Source organism: Ctenocephalides felis, unplaced genomic scaffold (genome assembly GCF_003426905.1).
Source record: "Ctenocephalides felis isolate EL2017-DRISC unplaced genomic scaffold, ASM342690v1 CF-g0.4_SCAFFOLD_00845, whole genome shotgun sequence".
Lineage (NCBI taxonomy): Eukaryota > Metazoa > Arthropoda > Insecta > Siphonaptera > Pulicidae > Ctenocephalides > Ctenocephalides felis.
Genome location: NW_020536999.1, coordinates 6,109,584 through 6,132,105, shown reverse-complemented (window position 1 = coordinate 6,132,105; position 22,522 = coordinate 6,109,584). Strand labels below are relative to the sequence as shown.

General features: G+C 27.0%; 1 protein-coding gene across 1 annotated transcript in view; it reads left to right on the top strand.

Annotated features, from left to right (window-relative positions):
* LOC113371008 (uncharacterized protein DDB_G0271670-like) overlaps positions 1 to 22,522 on the top strand; it is a 56,016-nt gene that overhangs the window by 27,564 nt on the left and 5,930 nt on the right. The window contains exon 5 of the mRNA XM_026611665.1: positions 16,839 to 16,914. Coding sequence (XP_026467450.1) covers positions 16,839 to 16,914 — 76 coding nt within the window. The remainder of the gene's footprint in view (positions 1 to 16,838; positions 16,915 to 22,522) is intronic.

Sequence of the window (22,522 nt, the reverse complement as noted above, 5' to 3'; positions counted from 1 at the left end):
TTTTTCTTCCGCCACCACTGTGTTTAGTATCGCGAAATTGCAATAAATTAGAATACAAATTTATTCATCGCCAGTATCATGTATCAGTCAGCGAAATCTTCACGCTTGATACCACATACCACATATTTATAATTATCCGCATTTTTTTTACGAAACAAGGAAACGTATTGGTATCAATAGAAAGGAACTAGTGGTGTATTGTGATTTATAAGCTTGGAATTCATATTGACATGTGGTTACGTAATTGGTAACTGTTTACCTGTCTACCACTTTTTTTTATTTGTATTGGTCATTTTTGATCACCAAGAATTTTTTTAAGTTGTATTGAATTAATTGTTAGATTTCCAATGTAAAATTCAAATTTCAAATTTCAAATCTTTCAAATTTTGAAAGGTGCAGTTCCAAATGTATAATTTTAAATTTAAAATTCTAAACATTCAGTAATGTTTGAAATGTATAATTACAAGTATAAAGATTAAATGTTGAATTCCAAATGTAAAGTTGTTAAGTATAAAATTCCAATTTTGAATATCTAATATAAAGTTTTGCAGTTTTACATTTCGAATTATAAAATTCTTTGGAAATAATTTTTTACATTTTATTCATTTTTATTTGGAACCTTACCTTTGGTACTTTGCATTTGAAACTTCACATTTAGAACTTCGAAATTGGAACTTCACATTTGGAATTTTATATTTCTAATATTACGTAATGAATTTCACTTCTGGAACCTTGCCTTTGGAACTTTGCAATTCTAATATTGAATACAAAATTTAGATTTTGGACTTTAAATTTTGGAACTTGTCTTTTGGAACTTTGCATTTAGAATTTTACATTTCTAATATTGTATTAAGAATTTTGCATTTGGAAATTGACATTCATAATTTTACATTTGGAACTTTAGATTTGGAACTAGACATTTGGAACTTGACATTTGGAACTGTGTATTTAGAACTTGACAGTAGGAGCTTTACATTTACTACTTTGTTGTTGGAACATTGCATTTGGAACTTCACATTTGCACCTTTGCTTTAGGAACTTTGCATTTGGAAATATATTTAGAACTTTATATTTGGAACTTCATATATGGAACTTCATATATGGAACTTCATATATGGAACTTTGCATGTAGAACTTTAAATTTTTAACTGGACATTTGTAACTTTGCATTTCTAATATTACATCCAGAATTTTGCATTAAAACTTTATATTTAAAACTTCACATTTAGACCTTCATATTTAGACCTTTATATTTGTAACTTTCTGTTTGGAACTTTCAATTTGGAACTTCATATTTGAAACTTAACATTTTGAACTTTAAATTTGGAACTTTCATTTTGTAATTTTGCATCTGGAACTGTTCATATCTAACTTCGCATTTTGAATTTTACATTTGTAATATTACATTTCTAATAATACGCTCAAAATTTTACATTTGGAACTTTGAGTTTGCAATTTTTATTTCTAATATTACATTTCAAATTTTCAATACAAAAGTTACATGAGGAACCTTTTGTTTGAAACTTTTCATTTCTAATTTGGCATAAAAAATTACATTTGACACTTTGTATTTTCAAACTTTACATTTTTAATATTACATTTAGAATTTTGCATTTGGAACTTTACACTTAAAATTTTAGATTTACTATCAAAATTTCACTATTTGAAATTTACAAAATTACATTTTTAATATTATATTAAGAATTTTACATTTGGAACTTTGCATTTAGAACTCTGCACTTTGATCTTCATATGTGGAACTTTAAGTTCCTTAAATCAACTTTAGAATTTTACTTTTAAATTTCAAATTTGAATTTTTCATTTGGAATTCAAAATTTAATTTTTATATTTATAATTATATATTTAGTATTTAGAACTTCTCATTTAAATTTAAAAAATTAGAACTTTTTTTCTCTGTTTAACCTTTGAAACTTTGGGCTTGGAACTTAACATTTGGAAGGGAAAATTATTCATATTATATTCATATTATATTATATTTAAAATTTTCTATTTGTCACTACACATTTTAAATCTAAAATTTGAACCTTACATTTGGAATTTAAAATTTAGTTCTTGATAGTTGGAACTTTATATTTGGGATTTTGCATATGGAACTCTACATTTGAAACTTTACATTTAAAGCTCTATATTTGAAATTAGATTTGCATTAGATATTGACTTGCTTGAATTATTTGCCACTTACGCCCAGCTGAAACAACTTTTATACAAGATAAAATTCTTTTACCTAATTTTTAATTAAATCTGAATATACATATAATATTGCATTCAGCAAAGTAAATTAAATCGAAATAGAAAACGGTCGACGGATGATCGCCGCCCGTGAAATATTAATTATGGACGTCTCTCTCGTCCGACGTCTAATTAACACAACAAACACTAATACGAGGGAAACTGAGGGATCTACAAATGCAGAAGAAAGATTTTACTTAGTATATTATCAGTACAATGGAGACTAATGTATTCTGAAAACTCTGCGAATGGTAAAAAAGTGCAGGGGATCGTCTTTTACATTTGGTACTTTGCATTTGAAACTTTGCATTTGATTCTTTATGTTTGGGACTTCACATTTGGATTTTTATATCTGAATCTTTGCATTTTGAATCTTGCATTTGGAACTTCAAATTTGAAACTTTTTCAGTCCGATAATACTGAAGAAACGAATCTTGGTCGCCCACGAAAAGCTTCTATTTCGCTCACTTTTAAATGTATAATTTGTGTAAATATAAAATTAGACGTGTAAATTTGGAAAACATGTTTTTATTTGTAATAAACCATATAAAACAGTTCTTCTATGAATTTTCTAAAATTTCCATAATTTTGAAAATAAATATCTAAAAACAAGATTTAAATATTGCGCCACGATTTTTTACCCCACGATACATTTCTACTGAAAGAGACTGACTGATTTTAACGAAACATAAATTTTCTTCTCAACCTATAATTTTAATATTATTAAATTCGCTCTCGTTTCGTTTCTGTTTTATTATTTATTTTTTCTCAAAATGAAATCCACCTCGGCTCGGTCGAATTTCTAATCGATTATTACCGTCGTTTATCTGTAGCGACAACCGTGTCCGTCGTCGTAGGAAATTATCGAAATGTGAAAATAGTTTTATGAAAGTTTTACGAACGAAATGGACTTGGAGGAAAATCATGTACATGTAAATTATTGTCATGATAAGAGGTGAGCTGGAGGAAGAAAATTGAGGAAACAGTAAATAACTAGCTGTAAGTGGAATTCTGTCTTAAGGCAATTAAGGCATCGTGCCTTAAGGCAAATTGCTGGAACTTCCCGTACCAAAAATTATTATTTTTTTAAAAACGATTAACATTTTTGAAAAAAATTTACTTCGAAAAAATAAGATTTTTGACAAACAATTAGACAAAAAATTACTTTTTTTTGAAAAAAAAATTTTTTTTATTTTTTTTTTTTGAAAAAAAATGTTTTCTTTATTTTGACATATTTTAAAAGATCTAAACTTTTTTCCAAAGCAATCGTACTGCTTTAACTGCATAAAGACGAAATATCAAACCGCGTAAGCGCCGCGTCGACGTCTAACGCGTAAACATTGGTACGGAACCCATAGGAATGTAAACCAAAATTATACTTATTGTTAAAATCTCTATAAAATATCTGATAATTTGATGTGCATATGTCTAATGATCATTTTTGACCGCCAAATGGCATTTTTTTTTACTTTTTTCATTAGATCTCCGAAACCGCTAGACCTGCCTTTATGAAAATTTGATAGGTTCTTCACCTTGTCAATACAAGTAAAATGTTTTTTGAATTATTAAAATCGGATGCTCCGTTCTCTTAAAAACTGAGTTACCGTTTTCGGCACTTTTTGCCCCGTATCTTCGGAACGGCTAGACCTGCCTTCGCCAAAAACTAATCAGCACGTCTCCTTATCAATACGAATCGAATGTTTTTTGAATTATTCAAATCGGTTGATCGGTGTTCCCGAAATCGTCGACGAAAATTTGTATCCGCACATACATGCACGCACACACACACACACACACACATACACACACACACACACACACACACACATACATCCATTTCTTCTAAGATATGCCAAAATATTCAGAAACCTTTGAAACGTCGAGAAATGCAAAAATTTTCATTTTCGATTTTTTTGCGATTACTATAACTTGCCCTACGGGAAGTTAAAAATAGGGTCACATATACACTTACATACTTTTTCCAAATTTGGTCTCATTTGATTCAGAATGACTTGAAACGTCGAGAAAACATAAACGAATTTTTTGATGAAAATAAACTTCTCCGAGAACTCCTAACAAGACATTTCAATTGAAATCCTCTTTTCACTCTTTGTCATCACCAGGGTTTGATTTAATATAAAAAACTACTTAGCGCTTAAAATATAAATAATATATTACCTTAACTTTAGTTTCTAATAATTGTAGTTTATATTATTATTAATTTTGAGCTGTAAAACTGTAAAAAAATTGAGTGCCCTAACGGAATCGTTGGAGCGTCCGACGACTAACAATAGAGATGTTTATTTCGGCGGAACTTTTTCACCAACAATGTCGATGATGATGATGATGACGATGATAATAATTATATTGCTTATTGTTTATTGTCAAGTGAACCGATGAAAATGGCCTTCGCGCTACTTTTAAGGACATTCAATGAGGAAATGGAAAAATGCGGGCGATCACAGAAAATCGATTTTTTTGCAACATATTCCCGAAGGAAACATGTTTGTTTTCATCAAAAATCCGATTTGGTAAATTTTTGTTTTCTTGATGTTTCAAGTCATTTTGAATCGTTTGAGACCAAATTTGGAAAAAGTATGCATGTGCCGATTTTTGGCCTGTCGACGTTTTTTCAAAAACGCCTGAAACGATTTCAAAAATTTAAAATCCATTCGATGTAACACGATAAGAACTAGCATTTATCAGTTTTGTGTAAAGATCGACCAAACCGTTTTTTTGTTAGCAAAAAAGTGCAAGAATTTCCGTCCGAGTTTTTGCAAAAAATCCTGAATCTATTTTGAAAATTTAAAAACTGTTTATAAATGATCAATAGAGATTAGATGGGTCGAGCTATTTTTATATAATTTGTTGTGATTTTTTATCATTTTAAAGAAATTTCGCATATTAATAGTCCTTGGTTTTTTAACGATTAATGTAAAATTGTCTGATAATCTTTTTGATCGTCTGAAAGTGTACTAGATGATCCTAAAATGTTTTAATTAGACTGAAAATGTTCAAGATAGTCTTAAAATGTTTTAGTTAGTCTGAAAATGTTCTAGATAGTCTGAAAATGTTTTAGATGATCTAAAAAAGTTCTAGATAGTTCTAAAATGTTCTATAATATAGTCTGAAAGAGTTTTATGTAATGGAATTATTTTTAGATGTTCTAAATGGTCCTAAAATGCTCTAGATAGTTTGAAAATATTCTATATCTAGGTCCTAATATGTTTTAAATGGTTCTGAATAATCTGAAAATATTCTATATAGTCTAAAAATGTTTCAGATAGTCTGTAAACGTTTTAAGTATGTTTTAGATAGTCTGAAAATGTTCTAGATAGTCTAAAAATATTCTTCTTATTCTAGACGTTCCTAAAATTTCTATAAAGTCTATGTTCTAGGTAGTCTAGGAATATTTTAGGTAGTGTGAAAATGTTTTTTTATAAATCTAAAATTTTGTAGAGAGTCTGAACATGTTCGAGATTATCTGAAAATGTTTTAGATAATATGAAAATAGACCTGTAAATGGTTCTAAAGTATTTTAGATAGTCTGAAAATGTTCTAGATGGTCCTAAAGTATTCTAGGTAGCCTGAAAATGATTCTAAATAGTCTGAAATTTTTCTAGATGATCTAACAATTTTCTAAAATAGTATAAAAATGTTTTAGATGGTCCTAAAATATTCTAGATAGTCTGAAAATGATTCTAAATAATCTAAAAAAATTCTAGGACCATCCTAAAATGTTTTAGATAGTCTGAAAAAGTTCTATATATAGTCTGAAAATGTCTTTGATTGCATGAAAATGTTCTATGTGGTCTGAAAATGTTCTAGAATGTCTAAAAAATATTTGGACCTGATAATAAGATTTATATAGTTTAAAAATATTCTAAATAGTCCTAGTAAATATTCTAGATAATCTGAAAATGTCCTAGATAGTATAAAAAAATTCTAGATAATCTGAAAATGGCTCTAGATAGTCTAAAATATTGTTGGTAGTTTGAATATATTATAATTTGTCTCAAAATATGGAAAATTATCTGAAAATGTAATTAAATCACCTGAAAATGTAATTAAATCACCTAAAAGTGTCAGAAATGATCTGAAAGTGTTGTGAAGAGTCTCAAAGTGTTGAAATTTGTTCGAAAATTTTGAATATCATCTGAAAATGCATATTTTATGGAAACGATATATAATATAGACATAACTGGAATAAAATCTAATATCGATGTAGTTTAAAAAAATTCGAAAAGGGAAAGTACAAACTTAGTAACACTTTCAGCTTTAATATAAAATCATCTAGGAAACAGAATCAGACAGAAAATTTAAATATTTAAGGGCAACATATATGTATGATTCTAGCATACCAGATTAATAGTTGAAAAATTGTTCAGAATTGTAAACAAAATATTATTTCATTCAAATAATTTAGCTTTAGGACAGATATAATGTTAAAGGACACTTTTATTACACATTTTTATTTATCCAAAAATGTTCCGACATAATGTCACTTCCACCAACTCTTGGTAGTTAATTATTGGTACTTTTTACTCCAACCTCATGGTAAGCTTTTATCGAGATTATTAAGAATAATACATTTTATAATAAATTAAAACACTTACACTTAAAAGTTGTGAGTGAGGTGTTAGTGGCTGGTTACACCTCTTTCGCCCTGTACTTTAAAACAGTACAGTTTACAAACTTCTTGATCTTTCATGATGCAATTTTGTTAAGTCAAAGCAAAACGCCACTTACACCTAGTCAACTATTTTCTATCATTCTGCACCTTTTACAATGCACTTTTTTACCTTGAAAGTGCTATTAGCACAGTGTATGAGTGTTGTGCCCCCCCTATAACCATTTCCACAGCCGACAGCGTCCATGTCTCTTAGTAGTTAGTTCTTCGGCCGACGCGTTCATTGACGGAGATGAAACGATATGGACGATATTATTTAGTTAAATAAATACACTATTAACAATATTAATATAAAATTAATATATTTATATATTTATAAGTGTTCTGTTTAATATCTTTGTGCTAGTTTGGGTGTGTTACAGTTGGTTTTGTTGAAGGTTTTGTGTCTTTTTTTGTTGCCAATCGTGAGGTTATACACCTGTGTGTGTGGTGTGGTGAAAAATGTTCGGTTGCGTGAACAGTGATGTGGAAATTGTTTAGAGTCGATTGAAAATACTGTTAGTTGATGGAATTATATACATGTGTATATATATATATATATATATATATATATATATATATATATAGCAAAAACTTAAATTGTTTATGTAAAAAATTTAATAAATTTTCATACACTTCGAGTTAAAATTTTACTATCTCAATGAAAAAGTTTAAAAGTAATAATATAATATAAGAAGTTTTGTACTAAATATTAATTCTCTAAAAACAAAAATATTTTGAAGAAAGCAAACCTAAAATTAAAAATTTTTGATGCATATGAATCGTTTTAAAATTAAAATAAAAAACAGAGAAATAGGGAAAATTTACCACTCCCAGAAACTCGAATGAAAATCGCATTATGTGAGCGAGATTCTTATACTTCTAAAAATTGTATATATATATATATATATATATATATATATATATATATATATATTAGGGTGGTCCTTAATATGGACATTTTCGAATTTCTTTGCTCCCAGGTGCTCAAATGATACCAAATCAATAAACAAAAATTTTCTGAAAGTTTTAAGTCTTAATATTAACTTTAAGATAGTCTGGACTTGAACCAAAGTTTTTTGGTTCTTCTTCCTAAGTGAATATTTGTATTTTTTTTATTAATGATCAAAATAAGCAAATACAATGTTATTCTCCAAATTCTGATTCACCTGTCTTTAAGTTATAAAATTAAAAAAAAAAGCAAAACAATTTTACCCATGTTATTTCCATAAGAAACTCTGGATGGAGTGTGGACTATCCTAAAGTTAATATTAAAAGCTAAAACTTTCAGAGAATTGTTTTTTATCAATTTGGAAGCATTTAAGTCCCTGGAAGCAAAGAAATTTGCAAATATCCATATTAAGGACCATTTTTAATTTAATTGATATCTTTCAAAATAAATTTTAATGAATTTATCTAACCTAAAATTCAGCCAATTTTCGTAAGCCTCTAATATTTTACTATGTTTGTTTAGTACTTGATCTTTATCGCCGGATTAAATTTCAAAATCAAATCAAATCTTAAATATTATTATTAAATATTTAAATATTATTGTCAATTTTACTTATACGTTTCGACACTCAATTTGTGTCTCAATCATTTCGCTAATATTTACATTAAATTAGATTATAGCTATTATTAGCAAATTAGCTAATATTTACATTAAGAAGTGATGTAACAATAAAATATTTTTTTATAAATTGAAATAATATAATAATATAAAATAATATCTAGCGATCAGGACAAAATATTCAAAATATAAAAATGATAGAAATACAAAATCGTTTTCAGTGCAAGTTTTTATTAAAAAAAAATGTATACCAAATTTAGTGTTAATAATCACTACATTTGGTAATTTACATGAGATGTCCAAAATACTTAAAAAACGTAGGGTTAAAAATTCAATAAATTTCGAACTTTTATTACATTTTTTTAAATGCCAATAAGATAAGAAGTTAAGCTACGTTTCCACAAGAAGAGTTTAAAATTTAGAGGGATAAAAATAATAAATCGATAAAAATCAATAAAGTGTTCAGAAATAATTTTCTGGTATTATTTATGGTACGATTTGTAAGAAAAATGGGTTTGAAATTCATCATAGATTTTTGTCTAACCGATTATTAAATTAAAAACAAAATTAATTATATGAACATATAAAATACAATAACAAAGAGATATTAAACTTAACTAATATTATTAATAAAAAAAACTGGAATTAGACCTAATTAAATATCTAATATATCTAGTTTTATTTTGTAAATTTTCTTACTAATTTATGAAACAAAAAATGTTAATTAATAAAACTAAATTTAATCAATAAAATCAAATTTATTAATGAAACTTTAATATTATAAATATAAATTTTAGTAAATATGTCCAAATATAATTTTAAGGAAATAGTAGATCCAATAACATAAGGAAATAGTATCTATTCATTACAAGATAAATTTATACGTATGCGTTTATTAAAGTAATTTTTAAATCAAATTTTGCAAATCAAATATGCAATTTAAAACATAGTAAATGGATCTTCAACTTTTAATACTTTAAATACTCTAAAATTCTATTATATTCGATTTGACATGGTATATAATTATCATTATATATTTAAATATACGTACCATAAAAGTTAAACATACGAGTAATAATTTCATACTCGTATAGCAGATTAGTTTTGAAAAGTGCAATGTTTATTATATCAATTAAATAAGTTAAATGTAAAAAATGCTTATTATATTTTCCACCGACTTCCACACTATAATGATTCGTAATGTAAAATAAAAACAGTTACGTTCTGTTTTGTTCTGTTCGGGAACATCCTCGTAATTGTTCTAAAGTCACATCAAATCTCACATAAATTATTTATCATTTGCTACATAATATTTATAATAAATTATTTACATTTATACCTTGAAAATATAAGAGACATATTTAAAATGCATATTGATTTATCCAAATATCTTATTAAAAAAAAGTTAATTTTTAGTTTGCTACTTAATATTTAATTATATAAATTACATATATAATTATATCCTAAAATATTGATTTAAAAAAAATCTAATTTAAATTGCAAAATTTAACTCGATCTATTCAATTGAAGAGAATCTTATAAGATTTGTGTGAGAATCTTATGTGGGATTCATCTCAGAATCTTATAATAATTTTGTTCATTTGATTTTTGTATTTCCTAAACGGTTGGACCTACCTTTCCTATTTTTGTTTTATATATAAATAAAATTTAGTAAACAGAATTGATATTGATTTTAAAATATGATTTTCTTCTTGACAGAATAAGAATCTTAAGAATTTTGATCATTTGATTTTTGTAGTTCCTAAACGGTTCGACTTGCCTTTCCCATATACAAATAACTATGCATAATACAAATATTTATATATTAAATTAAAATATATTTAGTAACTAGAATTGATATTTATATTAAAATATGACTCTAAGATGATCAAGAGGAGATCTTCAACCTAAAGTTACGTTAAAAAATAATTTTCTTGTAACCATGTGACTGTTAACCAAAGTGTCTCTTAATATTATCATTTTCTAATTATCTATTACTGTGAATAAAAGAAAAGTGTGTGTGCAAAGAAAGAAATGTTTTCTAATTTTGTAAACAATTGTACAATTGTGTAATAGGAAGTGATTTTGTTTGTGTGACAAAATGTGCGAATTTCTTAGGAAGATGCTCGACGGATATCCGTTCTTGAGGAACAAAGTAAGATTTAGCAATCATTATCATAATTAATCTTATATCTAAATCACTATAGAGATTTAGATATAAGATTTTTTATTTAAATGCTAATTGGAGGCGTGAAGGAACAATTAGATAAAAATAAATGTCAAATCTTTTGCAACTTCTGTCTATATTATCCTAAAAGTTTATGAATTTTTGTGGAGATTCTTGATTTTTTTATTATTCTTGATGATCCTTGATTATCTTTAACGGTTTTTAAATATTCTTTGAGATTCCTTGGGATTATTGACAAATTTCGGAAATATTTAATGATTGGAGAAGACATTGTGAAATTCTTGAAGCTTTTTAGAAGTTTTTGATTATTCTTCATGATTCTTGTATAAGGTTAGTTGTCAAATATCTCCCTTCCGCCTTTTTGTATTATAAACCAAGAGCAAAAAAGCGGAAGGGAGATATTTGACAACCTTTATTAATTTAATTTATTAGATTTTTTATTGCTCTTATGGTTCATGGAATTTCTTGATGATTCTCTGTGATTTTAGATAATTTTGAGGATTTTAATGATTATTGATGTTTTATATTTAATTTTTAACAATTCGTGAAATTGTTTGAAAATTCTGGAAGATTCTTCATGATTTTTGCTCATTATTGAAGATTTCTGGTTATTCTTGAGGATTTTTGGAGATTTTTGATATTGATGATTTTTAATGCTTTTTGATGGTTCTTAATGATTCTTGATGATTTGGAATGCTTTTTTATGATTATTAATATTTCTTGAGCATTTTTGATGGTTCTTTAATGATCTGGGAAATTCTGAAAGATTCTGAAAAAATATTGAGAATTACTAATTATTTATTTATTTATTTATTTATTTAAATATATAGCCCACAGATTTCTCCAAGAGGACTCAAAAATACAATTAATTGACATAATGAATAACAATTAAAATATACACAAAATTACAATATATAGTTAGTAACATAAAATGCTAAGATAAAATTTCATATAATGCAGAATGTAACAATAATATTTATAAACAGAAAATAATAAGATATTTGAAAGAAAATAAAAAGATTAACTTGTGCAGATGGAGATTATTTGATTAGGTGATGTGTTGTGAATGTCTATTTCATTATTAATTAAGTTAAAGTTAGAGGACATTAGTAAAATTGGCGAATTTAAGAGAGAATTAGATTTAGGGGTGGGATAATTGAAAAATAATTGTGAACGCGAAGATAGCCTTGGAACATTAAAGGATAGTTGATTGAGAATAAGAGGACAGTCTATAGAATTATTGCAAAGCTTAAATAAGAACATAATTGTACAGATAAATCGACGTGAGGCAAGAGAAGGAATAACAAATTCTTTTAGTAAAGTGTTGTGGTCAAAGCCACGTTCAGGGTAAATTTTATATGTTTTATAATAAAGGTATTTCAGAAATTTTCGCTGAACCTTCTCTATCGCATCAGAGTTGTTGATATGATGAGGATACCAAATAATCGAACCGTATTCTAATTTAGAACGTACAATAGAATAGTACATGCAAAGAAGTGCATTGGTAGACTTAAATTGTTTACAATTTCTTAGTATCAAACCTAAAGATTGATGTGCTCTATTGCAAATATCAGTAACATGATCTGTGAAAAACAAACCAGAATCAAATAGAACACCTAAATCGGAAATTTTATTACATCTATCAATGCTGGTGTTAGAAATTTTATAATCAAAAAGTATTGGAACGCGCTTATGTGTAAAACTAAGAATCTTGCACTTTGATATATTTAGATGTAATTTGTTATAGATACACCAAGATTGGAAAAGGTCAAGTTGAGACTGTAATAATAAGCAGTCATCAATAGAATTTATTTTGAGATATAGTTTCAGATCATCTGCAAATAATAAATGTGGACAGTTAATAGTATCAGAAATGTCATTAATAAAAATAATAAATAATAGTGGACCAAGAATGGATCCCTGAGGAACTCCTGAACTAATATTTTCAATGTTGCTCAAGAATCCATTAAGAAAGACAAACTGCTTGCGATTATGAAGATAACTTTTGAAAAAGTGAATAAGTGAAGAATTAAGACCAATCTTAGATAATTTAGTAAGGAGAATGTTATGATCAATTTTGTCAAAAGCTTTACTGAAATCAGTGTAAATAACGTCAACTTGTCCATTGATGTCAAGATTCTCAGCTATATATTGTTTAATACAAATTAAATTTGTTATCGTTGAACGGGCAGGCATGAAACCATGTTGATTAATAGAAATTAAAGTTCTAACAGAAGGAATTAGTTCTCTATAAATAATTTTTTCAAATACCTTAGCAAAGTTTGATAATAATGATATCGGCCTGTAATTAGTAATGTTTGATGTAACACCTTGTTTAAAAGTTGGAACTAATCGTGCAATTTTCCAACAATTTGGAAAAGTGTTTGTACGCAAAGATAGATTAAATAAAAATGCAAGTGGATCAGATAGAGTAGATGTAGACTAATGCTGATTGAAGATTCTTGTTGCTTGAGTATTCTCAATAACTATTGATAATTCTTGTCAATTTTTTATTTTTCTTGAAAATTGTCGATGATACTTGGTTATTCATTGATTGGTTATTTCTTGAACTAATATTATAAGTTTCTTGATAATTCTTGGTGATAATTGATCATTTTTATTGATATCTTATGATTTTTTCTTGATTGCTTTTAATCTTTTTTTTTAATATTTTTATATTTAATACTGTTGATAACTGTTGACATTATTTATTAATTGTTGAGCTTCAAAATAACAAAGAAATATTTTTACCTTCAGGAATTATTTTATATCGGTCGTTGGCTCTACGTCTATTATAACCAATGTTATTTTTTTTTGCTAAAGATTTTATGTTCGCTTTCGTTTTCCAAATCGATAAGTTGTTAATTATTGTTGTACGAAGACAATGAAATCGATTTCAATAATAATAATAATTGTTGTAATACGGGATTTAGAAAGTTGTGTAAAACACTAGTTGCAATTTTATTACTTTTATATACTTATATATATATATATATATATATATATATATATATATATATATATATATATGATGAAAATTAAAATTTGAGTCTTTTTATCATTTTTGGAAAAATAGAAATGGTTCGTCGAAACTTTCTTCGTCTCTGTGAGAGTAATTAATTTCAATTTGAACAAAAAACTAGTTCGTAAAAACAAGATAATTAAATTAAATTAATGTCTCGTGTTTGTTTTCTCTCCGACATGAATTCCACTTTAAACTTTAAATTTTAAATAAATTATGGACGAAATTATTATTTTTTAAATGTGTCGGCGTCCTAGAAAAAAATTTAAAATATATTTATATTAAAACAATCGTACTTGTTTGTTTATAATCGATTTCTCCGTAATGTACTTTTTGAAATTTGGAAAGAAGGTTAAAAATCTCTCTATTGAAATGCAGATTTTAGTCTTTACATGAGTGCCATAAAAAGGAACTCTACTGACAAAGCAATTGTTTCCAAAAAAACACTCTACTGACCAGCAACCAGAAATTTAGTTTAAGGAAAAAAACCCTACTGAGGTGTAAATTTTGTCTTTGCCTTTTAGTAGGATAAAAAAGGACTCTACTGACAAGCAAGTATTTCTAAAAAAGGACTCTACTGACCAGCGAACTAAGTAGGAAAAATTCCTTGCTACTCAAGTGTCAGAAAAAGAACTCTACTGACGAGCAAATCGAGTAAGAAAATCTCTTGCTTTTCAAATGAAAGAAGAGGAAAGAACTCTACTAACGAGCAAACTGATTAAGAATTTTTTTTGCGATTTTATCCATTTATTCTGGAAGTTGTAAGTCGGGTTGCTTGTCAGTAGAGTTTTTTTTACAGTTTTAGAATCGGTTTTAGGTCTTTGAGCTCAATTCTATCGATTTTTTATCAGTAAAGTTCTTTTTGTTTCTTAGAGCCCTTACGAAAGTCTTGCTAAGATTTATCGATTTTTTTCTGAAAGTCGAGACTTTTCTTTTTTTGGAGTCTGAAAGTCGAGACTCGGTCTGTTCATCAGTAGAGTCCCTTTTCTTTTTTTGGAGTCCGTCCACAGTTTTACTCAATTTTATAGATTTCTTCTGAAAGTCGAGACTCAGTTTGCTCGTCAGTAGAGTCCCTTTTTCTTTTTTTGGAATCCATACAAAGTCTTGCACAATTTTATAGTTTTTATCTGAAACTTAAACTCGGTTTGCTCGTCAGTAGAGTCCCTTTTATTTTTTTGGAGTCCGTCCAAAGTTTTACTCAATTTTATCGATTTCTTTTGCAAATTAAAACTCAGTTTGCTTGTCAGTAGTGTTTTATTTTACTTATTTTATCGATTTTTTCTGAAATTGCTACTGGACTATATTTGCTCGTTAGTAGAATCCTTTTTTTCTTAGAGCCATTACAAAGTTTTGCCAAAATTCATAGATTTCTTAAAATATTACACGACTAGGTTTTGCCTAGAAGAGTCCTTTTATCTTTCTTGCAGTTCTCACAAAGCCTTGCTTGAATTTATAATTTTTTTATAAAAATCTCAACTCGGTTTACTCGTCAGTAGAGTTCTTTTTTCATTTTTTGAAGTTCTCACAAAGTCTTGCTCGATTTTATCGATTTTTATGAAAGTCTTAGCTCGTCAGTGGGGCCTTTTTATTTTTTTTGGAGTTTGTACAAAGCCTTGATCAATTTCGTCAATTTCTTCTGAAACTTAAGACTCGGTTTGCTCGTCAGTACAAAGTTTTTTTTTAAAAAATTGATCGATTTTTTGTGAAAGTCGAGACTCGGTTTGCTCGTCAGTAGTGTCCTTTTTTTCTTAAAGATCTTACAAAGTCTTATACAATTTTATCGATTTCTTTTGCAAATTAAGATTCGGTTTGCTCGTCAATAGAGTCCCTTTTTCTTTATTAGAGTCGATACAAAGTATTGATCATTTTTATCATTTTTTTCTGAAAGTTGACTCTTGGTTTCCTCATCAGTAGAGTCCCTTTTTATTTTTTTGAAGTCCGTGCAAAGTCTCTCTCAATTTTATCGATTTCTTCTGAAAATCGAGGCTCGGTCTGCTTGTCAGTCGAGTCGTTTTTATCTTTTTTTACAAAGTCTTGTTCAATTTTTGCTCGTCAGTAGAGTCCCTTTTTCTTTTTTTGGAGTTTGTACAAAATCTTGATTAATTTCGACGATTTGAGACTCGGTTTGCTCGTCAGTATAGTCTCTTTTCTTTTGTAGAACTCGTCAGTAGAGTCCTTTTTTATTGTTGTGCGCCCAAAATTTGATCAATTTGATCAATTTTATTTTGTAAATTATCATACTCGGTTTGCTCGTCAGTAGAGTTTTTTCTATACTTTCAAAAGACTCTAAGTGTGTACAAAATCTAGGTTTATTCTACAAGTCTTGATTAAGTTTGTTCGTCAGTAGAGTCCTATTTCTCGTATTTATTTATTATTATCAATATCGCACATTCAAATCAGGTCAAAATGATTTAAAACAGGTTTTGAAAATGTGGGACAAGTCTGTTTCGATTTCGCACAAATTACGATCGAAACTGATTTGACAACTTTTTATTTTATTAACTACCACAAATTGCAAAACATCAACATTCTCGCCACCTGCCCTGGGTAATTTGATAAGGCTATTATTTTGTCAGGTTTTCTACAATTCCATTTTAATTTAGACTATTATTTCGTTATCAAGTTTTCTGTAATTTCATTTTAATAGTTTTAATTTCTTCGTTTGTTTGTTCATTTATAATTCTCGTCGAGTGAAAGTTTGTTGCAGAATTAACAACAAATTAAATGTTGTTAATGTTGTTATTAAAATTATCCATTGTTTAGGTATAATAATTTTATACGCGGGAGCCGAAGGGATAATTATAACCTTGATAATTCAATTATTGTTTATAAATATAATAAATCATTTTAATTTTAATCTATTGTTTATAAATAATTGTAGAGGAATTATTATGCATAACTTTGTAGATAAAATACTTGTTCATGAGTTCGTAATTATTAATTAATGTACAATATTTTAACCAATTTTTATTTATTGTTCCAAATAGTTATAGTAAGAGATCCAGAGGAAACAGAGTAACGAAAATTCACAGATATATTTTTATCATTAGTATTCAATTAATAATTATTATTTGTAGTATGATAAGTAGTGTAAATAATTATAGTTATGTATAATAATTTAGTTTTTTTTTAATTTTAGGATCATTTAGGCAGAAAGGATAAAAGCAGCAAAAGAAAGAACTCTTTCAATATGACGCCAAATATTGCAGTCGAAGGTAAATATTTATTTATTTATTTTTAAACAATTTTTTTAATTTTTTCAATCATCTATTTATTTATTTAGTTTTTATGCATTAATTTATGTAGTTAAATATTTCTCTATTCATTTGTTTATTTATATTCTTCATTTGTTTTTTATTTTTTTACTCATTTATTTATTTGTTTAATAATTTCTTTTTTAATTTCTTATTTATTTATTTATTTTCTCATTTACTTATTTATTCATGTTTGTTTGTTTATTTATATATGCACTCATTTATTCGTTTATTTATTTATTTATTTAACTTAATTTTTTATTTATTTTATCAATTCTTCATTTATGTACTAAATCATTTTTTTACTCGCTTATTTATTTGCTTATCTATTTTATCATCTGCTATTTTTTATTGATTTTTTTATTTATTTATTTATTGATTGATCTATTTATTTATAATTCATTTATTTATTTATTTATAAAATTTACTTGTTTAGTTTTTTGTTTATTTAATTTGTTATTTATTTATTTATTTCCTTATATATTATTGTCTAGTTAATTATTTACTTTTTTATTTCCTTGCTGATTTATTTATTTATCTATCGATATTTTTACTTGATTTATTCGTTTACTTGTTAATTATTCAATTTTTTACCTATTTATATACTTACCTGCATTTTTTATTTATTTATTTGCCAATTTATATTTCTTACGTTCATTTTTTTACTTACTTATTTTTTTGACTCTATATTTTTTACTTATTTATTTATTTAGTTACTTATTTACTAACTTATATATTCATTTGTTTATTTATTTATGTACTTATTTATTTAGTACTTTATTAATTTATTTTTTATTTATTGAACAAAATATTTTTTCAACCTTTTAGCCTTTTTTTATAAAAATTATTCACTTTTTTATTTAATCATTTATACTAATTTGGTTATTTATTCGTTTATTTATTAAATCATTTATTAATTTGCTTATTTATTTTTTCATTTATTTATGTATTCATTTGTAATATTTATTTTCTTATTTATTTATTTATTTTTATATATTTACTTAGTTATGCCATTAATTTATTTCTTATTTGATTTATTTATTCATTTTCTTATCTATACATCTATTTATTCATTCAATTAATATTATTATTTGTTTGTTTATTTATAAGCTTATTTATTTATTTATTTGCTTTTTTAATTGTTTCATTAATTTATTTTAATTATGTACTTATTTACTTTATCATTTTTGTTTGTTTCATTTACTTATCTATTTTATCATTTTTTTTTACTTGTTTTATCATTTATTCAATTATTTAATTAATATATGTATTTATTTAAACAATTCTTTTGTTATTTAGTTATTTATTTACTTACACGTTTATTTATTTATTTATCTTTTTACTAATTTATATATTTATTTAGTTATTTATATAGTTATGCTTTTATTTATTTTCTTGTTTATTTTATTAGTTATTTATTCATTTACTCATTTGTTACTTACATATTTATTCATTCATTGTTATTTATTAATGTATTTTTTTAAATATTTATTTAGTTATAAATTCTTCATAGTTTATTTTTTTATCACCATTAATTATCAAAAATAAATAAAAATAAATAAATACTGATTTATTAACTTCCTGAAGAAAAAGTTTATGATTTTATCGAAAAATCCGGTTTGCTAAATTTATATTTTTTCGGCGGTTCAAGTCATTCTTAATCGTTTTGGACCAAATTTGGAAAAAGTATGTTTTTTTTTGTATAGCAAAGGAAATGCCTTTATGCATTCCAGACTAGGTCTTTGGTCTGGGTATGTCGGACTCAATATCGCCTGGGTATAAATCGACTTAAAATCTCTTGTCATGGAAACCGCTATCAGACATTACTTCGTGGGGGGAGGATCTAGAATATTATTATTTTTAACTTGATTTTATACTGGATAAAGTAAGTGTGAGTGCGTATGTGATCAAATTTTTTACATTAAATGGACGTTTTCTCAAAAACGTCTGAACCGAATTCTCAACATACTAAAATTCATCAAAGTCCTACGGCAAGTAGTTTAATTTTAAAAATTCTTCAAAGTTTGAACAAAGATGATTGTCAAAATTTATGTCAAAAGTCGCTTTTGTGATGAGATTTGTCAAAATTTGAATATAACAAATTTAAAAGACATTTTTTTGGAATCTATGGAAAAGTATGCGTACAAAACTTCTAGTTGGGTAAAAAATGTTACCATTAATTTAAATCATAAAAGGACTACGTACATGATATATCTAATTTTGTCTAAATATCTAAATCTCAATTTCGATTGAATAAGTCAATTACACATTTTAGGATGCATGCACTTGCCTTTAGGCTCGATGCCACTTCTGACTAGTCTATCGTAATTTCGCCTAGATGTTTCTACATCTCACCAATACACCACAAACTCTTCCCATGAATCGTATCGTATGAATGCCTGTTGTGCCTTTTCTTGTTATTATTTTAAGACAAGACACAAGATACACACAAGTATGTATCGTGTGCATCCTCTCCCGACTACCGACCGAGTTTAAATATAAATATATACAAATAGTTGGAAACAAAATGATGCTCTTTGCCATAGTACGATGACGTCTCTCTCTTCAGTTTGGTAGAAATAGTTGACGAGAGTCGAGGATTATTGGTCAAGTGGTTGCTAGTGGTACTCGGATCGAATCCTGGCCGAGTGATAAATTGATACAGACTTCACACTTAACTACCAAAAAAGGTAGAGAATAGATGTGGTCGATAAAGTGGTTGGTTGGTTAAAAGTGGTTGTGGTACTCGGATCGAACCCTGGTAGAGTAAGAAATTGATAGACTTCAAACTTAACTAACAAAGAAAGGTACAGAATAGTTGTGGTCAAGTGGTTGGTTAAAGGTGGTTGTGGTACTCGGATCGAATCCCGATCGAGTAGTAAATTGATAGAGACTTCATACTTAACTAACAAAGAACGGTAGAGAATAGTTGTTGTCAAGTGGTTGATTGATTAAAAAGGTGGTTGTGGTACTCGGATCGAATCCCGGTCGAGTATTAATTTATAGAGACTCGATATGAAAAATTGTGCTTAATTGTAAGTGGCCAAATGTACTAGTTTACGAAGCCAACAACTAAAAATTTAGGTTCAAAAGTGTTGACAAATGTTTTATTAATTGATATTGACTTAAAATAGAACAATAAAGAAATGTAGATACATTAGGTTAGATTGATTAATATGGTTGTGGTACTCGGATCGAATCCCAGTCGAGTATTAATTTATTTAGACTCGATATGAAAAATTGTGCTTAATTGTAAGTGGCCAAATGTAGACTAGTTTACAAAACCAACAACTAACAATTTAGGTTCAAAGGTGTTGACAAATGTTGTATTAATTGATATTGACTTAAAATAAAACAATAAACAAAGATAGATACATTAGGTTAGATTGATTAATGGTGGTTGTGGTACTCGGTTCGAACCCTGGTAGAGTAAGAAATTGATAGAGACTTCAAACTTTAAGAATGACGAAGGAAGTTGACAAATAACGTACATCGATAGTGGATAAAAACTATAGTGGGGTAAAATTCTCATATTAAACTAGCCCATTCCCAAGTCAGATTTTTTTTGTCCAGTTTTTTTATTTTTATTCTAATTTCTTGTTATTTTCAATCGTTTGAGACTAAATTTGGACAGAGTGTAGAGAAAAGTTGGAGTTAGGTCAAGTGGTTGCTCAAAGGTGATTGTACTCGGGTCGAATCCTGGTCGAGATATAAATTTATATTTTGTAAGACGTTTACCAAGCAGGCAGAAATTGATATAAACGGAAATCGATTTTGGATAAACACTATTAGTTGGGTATAAATCAAATATTAAACTAAGTCAGATTTTCTTTTTCCCAAATTTTTATTTTTATTAGTAATTTTACGTCGTTTGAGTTCACATTTGGAAAGAGTGTTTACAAAGTAAGCAATAAAAATTATAAAAGGTGGTTGTACTCGGGTCGAATCCTGGTCGAGATATAAATTTATATTTTGTAAGAAGTTTACAAAAAAGGAAGAAGTAAAAGCTATAGTTGAGTAAAAATCAGATATTAAACTAGTCCATGTCCAAGTCAGATTTTTTTTTCCAAAATTTTTATTTTTATTTGTGATTTTTTAAATTTGGAAAGAGTGTTTACAAAGTCAGCGATAAAAATTATAAAAGGTGGTTGTTTTTTGGTTTCGTTTTGTGAAGATAGTTTTGGATGTGCTAAGTGTTGGTGAAAGTGCAGTGTGTATTTTTGGAGTAATTTTTTTTGAAAAGTTTTTAGCAGCCAAATAGTCGAAATAAAAAGCAATAAATGATTTATTTATCAATTATGCACGTTTCTATTTATGTGTCATGTTTCTATTTAAAGAAAGAACAAATATATTCACAAGTTTAATTCCTTTTTCACTTGTTTTGGTTATTCTACTCTTCTTTTAGTTTGCTCGTAATTAGAGTCTCTTTTTCATTTTTCAGTGATGCTAATTTTTTTAGTTTGCTTATCAGTATAGTTCACTTTTCACTTGTTTTAGTTTTTTTTTACTTATTTATTAGTTTGTCTGTCAGTAGAGTCCCTTCCGATAGTTCCATTTCATCTTTTTTTGCATTTTGCTCGTCAGTAGAGTCCCTTTCGATCACTTTTACATTTTGTTCGTCAGTAGAGTCGCTTTCATTTTTTTACATTTTGTTCGTCAGTAGAGTCCTTTTTAATATTATTTACACTTTACTCGTCAGTAGAATTCCTTTTGGTCTTTTATACATTTTGATTGTCAGTAGAGTTTCTTTAAATGTTTTTAAATTTTGTTTTAAAATTGCTCGTTAGTAGATTTCCTTGCAAATTTTTGAATATTTTTAATAGTCCTTTTGAATGTTTTTACCCTCTGCTCGTCAGTAGAGTCCTTTTTGGTCTTTTATACATTCTGTTCGTCAGTAGAGTCCCTTTTGATGTTTTTGACATGTTGCTTGTCAGTAGAGCCCCTTTTTATTTTTTTTTAGGTTTTGCTCGTCAGTAGTGTCCTTTTTATTTGTTTTACGTTTTGTTCGTCAGTAGAGCTCTTTTTGAATATTTTTACCCTTCGCTCGTCAGTAGAGTCTTTTTTGAATATTTTTACCCTTTGCTCGTCAGTAGAGTCCCTTTCGCCGTTTCTTAGATTTTGTTAGACAGTAGAATCTCTTTAATTTTTTTATATTTTGTTGTCAGTAGAGTTCCATTCTATTTTTAACACTTTGATCGTCAGTAGAGTCCTTTTAAATTTTTTTTACATTTTGTTCGTCAGTAGAATCCTTTTGAATATTTTTACCTTTTGCTCTTCAGTAGAGTTTCTTTCCTTCGTTTTTACATTTTGCTCGTCAGTAGAGTTTCTTTTCGATTTTTTTACATTTTGCTTGCCATTAGAGTCCCTTTTGATTTTTCTTACATTTTGTTCGTTAATAGTCTTTTCGTTCTTTAATACATTTTGCTCGTCAGTAGAGTTCTTTTTAATATTATATCAGATCGCTCGTAAGTGGAGTTTCTTTCGATATTTTTTACATTTTGCTTCTCAGTAGAGTCCTTTGAATATTTTTATTTTGCTCGTCAGTAGAGTCCCTTTGTTCTTATTTTTT